We start from the raw sequence: 8046 nt of genomic DNA, 5'->3' as shown, positions 1-8046 counted from the left end.
CTTCAGAAATCATTCTAATATGCCGATTTGCTGCTCAAGAAACATTTCTGATTATTATCAATGTTGAAAACAGTTATGCTGCTTCATATTTTTTGCATTCAAAAGAAGTTTTCCCTTTTATGTTGCAAGGAAGAAATTAAACCATATGAGTTTGGTACAAGGTGAATAACTATTCTGTAAACCCGGATGACGAGGCTAAGCGGGTAAAGACTCTGTCATGGCTTGATTTATAATATTACCCAGGTTATGAAAGAGCAGTTTGGGGAAGGGGATGGACACACATGTCACCACACACTTTAGAAGAGTAAGTGATGCACGTGAAATGGCATGAAAAGGATCATCTGGATAAGACAGAGGGATTGTGTTTAATGAAAAGACGATCCTTTCAGCACCCAGTAACTTTTATAGTCTGAATAAAACCCTTTCACACCAGCCAGCAGGGAAAAGCAGGCCTGAAACCTGACAGAGGATCATTGCTGACATGATTAAAGCTGGGTAATAACACAGATTCACATTGATCTTGCTATAGCCTTGAGCAGGGATGTTGAGGTGTTAAGAGGCTTTAACACTGCAGCCCATGAACTCAGATGAATGAACTGAACTGAATAGGGCTTCTCATACCTCATGCAGCTTTTTACTGATCTCCTGGAAGACGGCGTGAGCTTTGAAGCCCTCTAGACCCAAGGATGAGCTGGTCAACACCGTCTGGATCCGTGGAGCGCTGGGAATGAAAGATATATACAAGAAAGACATACAGAGAAAATATGGTTTAAGGAATACTTCACCTAATAGTTATTCTGTGTGTTCCATGGAAGAAAGTAAGTGCAGGTTTGACACCAACAGTGTGAGTTAATAATTTTTGGGTGAACTCTCCCTTTAAGTAGATTTGCACAATGCTGAAAACACTGAAAATATTGCGGAATCCAGTCATATAAATGGAACTTACCGTGTACGTTTTTGGATGAATAACTCAAAAGAAGTGCTGTACAATTAATTAAATCATGAAACGAGGACATGAACACATGAACTTCATCTCAAGAGCTGCTCTGAGAGTCACTTCATGAGCATTTTACCATTACATTTGAGAAAAACTATTGTCATATAAACACACAGAAACCTTGCGGCAACCCTTCAAAATAAACGTTCGGTTTAACTTGAAGAAATTGTGACAGAAATACATTCCTATTGTAGAGTAGAATGTTCTTCTTATAACAACAACAATAACAATAATAATTCAATTATTATTATTAATTATTAAAACATCATTTTTAAAGGGGTCATATGATGCTGCTAAAAAGAACAGTATTTGGTGTATTTGGTGTAATGAAATGTGTTTATATACATTTGAATATTTGGGTTGAAGCCAGTGGGGACATAATTACGGATACAACTTAACCACTGATTTCTAGTCGTGTCCTCTTTTGGAAGGCCAAACAAAGTAGTTTCGCTTTCACAACGAAACACAGCGTCACACACGGCGGCCTAGAGTGAGCGGAGCCCGGAGGGCTTGAGAACGGCGCGGCCGGCGGATTCGACAAAGGACGCAAATCTTCCCACAGAGCGACGTAGGTATGTTGGGGCGTGTTAGAACGAGCCGTTTTAGGTAGGCGTGGTTGACTCTTAACTTTTATAAAGAATATCTCTTTGGATTTGAGACTTTAGTCTTTGCAACTTTACAGATCTTCTTTATGCACCAAGAGCTTGTAACACTCCAAAGAGAAAGGAAAAATTGAAATCGCATCATATGACCCCTTTAAGGAATAATTACACAAATGTTCCGCCTTGTTTAACTTTTAACTGTAAACCTCTGCAGTGCAGGACTTTGTTTACCTTTTAAAATATTACTTAAAGTATATATTTTATATATGTATTTTTTTCACTCAATTTTCCCCCCCAAATGTTTCCTTTTTTAAAATAAAGTTTCATGATTTCAATTCATTAGATATGCTTTGATTACTAAAATGTAATTTAACCACTAAAGCAGAGCACAGAAAATGTATAGACTTTATAGGGCCCTATTAAAGAAGTAATGTGGCTTACAAGCACACAGTTTTGAATCCAGTCAGCATTATATGTTGATCTCTCCCGAATACTTTCCTATCTCTCTCCACACATCCTGTCATAAACGCATTCAAACCCAGATATACCCGATCTAAAAAGAACAATGGGGCTGTTTTAAGTTCAGCACAAATATTTAAGTGCAGGAAGACATCCAGACACAAAGATCTCTGGACAACTGATCACACAACACATGTGGAGTTACTCAGAGACTTTCCTCAACACTCCCATAAACATGCTGGAGAGACAGCTAGATGAAAACAGTTTGCTCTTCAACAAGCTACACAAAGGTTTTTATTTTTATTTTTTTTAGGATATCGAGAACAATTGCATGACCTTGGATATTTTCTCATGGGTAAAAGAAATACATTTATAATATTAAAATAACACTTGCTTAGCTGAAAAAATAAATACTACTACTACTACTACTAATAATAATAATAATAATAATAATATTTTACAGATATATTTATGCTATATATTTTTACATAATATTTATTTTTATTTTATCTACCTATCTATCTATGATAGATAGATAGATAGATATTAGTGTTACCGTATGGTAATACCATAGTATATATTTTATATATTTAAAAAAAACTCGAATATAATTTGCACAATTACAGTGTATTTTGGATGCTGAATTTGTTTTATTCCTGAGAACTCAGCTTCAGTAAGCCAGAAACGCCCGTCAGCAATTAGTTCAATCCACTGTCATCAATCAAAACACTCTGAATATTTCATATTAGCGAATCAAAAGCAGAAATCCTGTAATAAATGGCATTCAAACACGACCTGCTGTCATACTCTCAACTCTACAGATCCATTAAACACACACTTTGTGATTATAAGCACATAATGGCTGTAAACTCAGGTCTGATCATCATCATCATCCTCACCTCGACACCTGTGGGATGCTTCAGTAAGCCAGAAACGCCCGTCAGCAATTAGTTCAATCCACTGTCATCAATCAAAACACTCTGAATATTTCATATTAGCGAATCAAAAGCAGAAATCCTGTAATAAATGGCATTCAAACACGACCTGCTGTCATACTCTCAACTCTACAGATCCATTAAACACACACTTTGTGATTATAAGCACATAATGGCTGTAAACTCAGGTCTGATCATCATCATCATCCTCATCATCCTCACCTCGACACCTGTGGGACTCGCATTGTTGCTGAAGATGAGCTGCAGAGACACAGGTGATCAGAAGGCCGCTGGCACTCGGACAACTCTGATACAGTGCATCTATATCTGAACGCTACTTCCGGGTTCTGAGGCCATGAGGCAGACCTGAATAATCAAACACTGACCGAGAAGCTGAATCAGTGTGAGGTGAGGTTCATTCTGTTTCATCCAAATTACCACACTTTTACCACAGTACTGAAAACTCTCTAGATGTGGCACTCCCAGAACAATAATAAGACGAATGGACAGAGTGTCAACTCTTTTAACCCTGACTCCTGCCTACTGAGTAGACCTGAGGATCCTCACAGATCCTTCAGAGAAGACAGAAAGTCTATATTAGCATACTACTCTCCTAATATTTATGCAATATTCAGCCGTACAGAGAATTCTTTATGGAATATTGCTAAGTTGTTGTTTTTTATTTACATTATTAATACTATTTATATAATTATAAAATTAGTATATAATTATTGTATTATATTATATTAGCTATAATACACTATTATTATTTTTTTTTCTTTTTGGCACTGTTCACAAAAAGAGAACAATTAGCACCGCATTTGAGAAATATAAAAAAGCAAGAAAGAAAATAAATAAATAAATAAATAAAAACAACACCTCAAGCAGAGAGAAAATCAAGATCGTAAAACTTTAGAAAATAGAAACGTGTTATTCTTGTTATGGAATTTCTGTCAGTAAGACTTAAATCTGAGCAAAGTAGGCTATTACGACATTTGTTCCTATGAAATAACAGTTTACAGTGCAAAACAAAGAAATTAAGGACACGTTCAACTGCATGATTAGCCTGAAACGTAAATAGAAATACAATTGCTAATGTTTTAACACCAATTTATACAAAATAATTTATAATACATTTACTCAGAATTTATAAAAGGACACTGATAAAGAGATTGTATAATGTCTATTCTGGATTATAGACGTTATTCCTTCACATTATGGTCCTCGCGAAAACAGAATATCCTATGCTGCCATCTGCCGGTTTGATTGCTAGCTAGTTACTACTTAGTTGTATATAAAAATGGTTATTTATATTTTAACATTATATTATGCATTTATATTATTTTACGAACAAATCCAAATTTTTTTTAATGTAGTGACAATTTTGCGTCGTGATTACGTAATGACGTCATCACGCAATGACATCACAACGTCATTTGGCAACTTATAGCAACAAATCGACCTTCCTTTAGCAACTTCCCCTGAAAATTAGTTGGCAACACTGCTTAAACCAAGGCTTCTCACTTTCAAACGATTGTTATTTTACACCTGATCCATTCACGTCTGTGCTACAATTTCGTGAATCTTGGGTGTAGGTTTGATTTTGACATTGGTGGGGACATAACAGCAGACAACAGCCATCCAACTACCCCAACATTTTCACATTTATGATAAACTTTTGACCACAGTTTCATGTCATCTAATGTCTTCATTTATAGCTATGGTAACTAACATACTCATAATTCATAAAGAGAGCTTTTTTTAGCTAGCATATACATCCATCAGACAATAATTACACAATTTTGATTATGTAACTGGATTATTTAACTACTCAAAAGAGAATATAGCCAAATATAGGCTATGCCTCTAAACCTCTTTTCTTTATTCAAAGTTGATCTAAGCGTAGCCTATGGAAACTATCCAAAGATCTGTTCATCCTTAAGCAGTTAAAACTGTATCTCTATATTCATCCTACGTGTCCTCTTAAGGTGAAAATGTATTATTTATTGTAATTTTTTATTTGTGATCGATTTTAATTCAACATATTTTTAATAGTTTGACCACTGAAATTAGTATGATGTATTAAATATACATGTATGTATAGTGGTAACATAGCCTATACATATATTTAATTGTTTGATCAAAATTATTGCTAGGGACAATTTAGTAGTCGCTGGATATTGGTAGGGACATACCTAGCGTCCCTACTAATTCTACGCCCTAAGAATATGAAAAACATTATGTAAACAAACCGGAACTGTTTTTCACTGCACTGCTTAGTAATATTATCGACGTAAAACTTGTTGTGTCTGTTTTGCACTCTTGATATTTTAGAGAGTGACCCCTTCATTGCTGTGCACTTTTTTTCTGCATCGTGAATGATTTGTAGTAGATTGTAGCTACACACAAAAAAAATCTCTGTATTTTTGTGTATTTCCCATTCATTTCCAATGGCGGTCATTTTTGACCGCGAACAACACATGTGTGACTATTTTTTACAATCATTTAGCTTTTTCTAATCAAGTCCAGGAATTTTTTTTTTGTTTTTTGGTCACATAGTGACTGCCATAAAAGTAATCAAGTACCATTCCGATGAAGTAGTGATTTTTATAATTTCGAAAAAAAAAAAAAATTTCGGCCTAAAATGACTGAACAACACCAGATGGCTAAGGGTCATATGATGTTGCTAAAAAGAACATTATTTTGTGTATTTGGTGTAATGCAATGTGTTTATGCGTTTTAAGGTTCAAAAAACTATTTTCCACATCCTGTACATTATTGTTTCTCCTCTACGCCCTGCCTTTCTGAAACGCGTCGATTTTTACAAAGCTCATAGGTCTGAAAAGCGAGGTGTGCTCTGATTGGCCAGCCATACAGTGTGTTGTGATTGGCTGAATACCGCTAGCGTGTGATGGAAATGTTACACCCCTTACTAAATATAAAAAACGTACTTACAGTCTGTGAGTCAGAACAGCCGGCATTGTAGTCTACTCTACCAGGATCAGTAAACAGTCCTCCATAAAATGTGCTGCACACATCTGAATATTTGGGTTGAACTGATTTCTAGTCGTGTCCTCTTTTGGAAGGCCATAGAGTGAGGAACGGTCGGAGGGCTTGAGAACGGCGCGGCCGGCGGATTCGACGAAGGAGCGTCCGGCGGGCTTGCGGCAACCACATGTGACGACCCCGGGCTGGACTCCGCTTTGTCCACGGTGAAAGCCGATCCGGCGATCCAGTAGGTGTGGTTGACTCTTAACTTTTATAAAGAATATCTCTTTGGATTTGAGACTTTAGTCTTTGCAACTTTACAGATCTTCTTTATGCAACAAGAGCTTGTAACACTCCAAAGAGAAAGGAAAAGTTGAAATCGCATCATATGACCCCTTAAAAAAAAACAAAAAACTTTTATCTAAATGACTTTACGTTTTGAAGGAGAGTTCGAATGCCATCGAGCGCCCCCTGGAGGAAGAACCTCTCTGTGCCTCACTGGAAACCGTTATTTACGTAAACGTTATTTACACACGCGTCAGCTTTCGGTGTTGTTTGGATTTTAAATCGATATAGAAAATGTCTAATTCAGTGATTTCTGTAATTTCCAGGTTTTTGGAGGAATACGCGTCCAGCAAGCCGAACAAACTGAAAGTGATAGACGCGTATCGCCTGTATATAATGATGACTGGAGCGCTGCAGTTTCTCTATTGTTTATTAGTCGGCACGTTTCCGTTCAACAGCTTTCTGTCTGGTTTCATATCGTGAGTTGGATCGTTTATTCTTGCAGGTAATTGATTAATTATTTTCTTCTTCTTCTTCTCGTTTTTTGTTTATGTGCACAATAAATATACTATCCAGTGTTGGTATAAAGGGATGGTTTGTTTATTTTTGTGTTGTTGGTATTATTTAGAAATTATTCATTCATAAACATTCATTTTACTTATTTATCCCTCTATTTTATTGCATTTTATTGATTGTCAATGACATGACTCCATCTCCACTTTAGGTGATTGATTCATTCTTGTGCGCCATTTGTTGAAGTACACAATAAATATAGTTATTAGGCATCAGGGGATAGTTTGTTTATTTTTTGTTATTATTATTTAGGAAATATTCATATACAAATAAGTACTTTTATTTGTATTGCATGTCTTCTTCAGTGTGTCTGAGAATCCAGATTAATCCTCAGAATAAAGGCGAGATCTTGTCCATCTCTCCTGAAAGAGCCTTTGCTGACTTCCAGTTCGCTCACACTGTGCTTCATTTGGTTGTTATTAATTTAATCGGTTAAAGTGTCCACATGTGCTGATAAAAAGGTAAAATAAACTGTCTTTAGCCTTCACCTTTAGGAAAACCCAACCCTTATGGTCTTATATAAATGAAGAGTACACTATCTGTGTAATTTGTAACTTATTACGTGTTTAAGGGTCATGTTATGTCTTATATCAATATTTTGATATAGCAATAAAACTGTTAAAATATTGACATGAAGATTAAAGTTTACCTGATAACCTGTACCTTTAAACTGTAGTTTTGCACTGTACCAAACATTTAAAATGATCATATTTTCTTTATTAATGACTTTCTGTCTCTTTATGCAGATTGACTGTTGAGAAACGACCAAACCTGGAAAGTGCATGCAGCTGTAGAGAAAAAGCATCATGCGTATGATTGTTATTTTCTCCCAAACACTGACAGCACCTTATCAAGATTCCCAACGCTGTGACAAATCCTCAAACTGGCCAACTCTACTCGACAAATAAATGAAATGTCTTGAGATGAGATCAATTTTGGGCCCATTTATGTTGCCTCTCAATAATCTGTGATGATTGAAGAGAATTTAATATGCTCAACTGGAGTGTTGATTCATGTTTTTATTTTTTATTTTCAAACATACTTGTACATGTATCAGTATTATATAGATATATATTTTGTTTTAATCAGAAATAAATCATAATAAACCATGTTGATTTATGTTGTCTGTGACTAGAACATAAATGAAAAATATACACCTAACTGTTCTTTTGAATACACAAAGCATATATATATATATATACAGTGT

At 35.5% G+C, this 8046-nt stretch overlaps 1 protein-coding gene across 1 annotated transcript in view; it reads right to left on the bottom strand.

The window, feature by feature from the left end:
* scp2b (sterol carrier protein 2b) overlaps positions 1-3307 on the bottom strand; it is a 13716-nt gene extending 10409 nt beyond the window's left edge. Inside the window, exons 1-2 of the mRNA XM_016548469.1 lie at positions 3216-3307; positions 622-721 (exon numbers count right to left, since the gene is read on the bottom strand). Of these exons, the coding sequence (XP_016403955.1) occupies positions 622-721; positions 3216-3238 (123 nt within the window). The 5' untranslated portion in view covers positions 3239-3307. The remainder of the gene's footprint in view (positions 1-621; positions 722-3215) is intronic.
* Between the last annotated feature and the right edge of the window lie 4739 nt (positions 3308-8046).

The sequence above is a fragment of the Sinocyclocheilus rhinocerous genome, unplaced genomic scaffold, assembly GCF_001515625.1.
Source record: "Sinocyclocheilus rhinocerous isolate Xijiao unplaced genomic scaffold, SAMN03320098_v1.1 scaffold464, whole genome shotgun sequence".
NCBI classification, from domain to species: domain Eukaryota; kingdom Metazoa; phylum Chordata; class Actinopteri; order Cypriniformes; family Cyprinidae; genus Sinocyclocheilus; species Sinocyclocheilus rhinocerous.
This window is presented reverse-complemented; position numbering and strand designations above follow the sequence as displayed.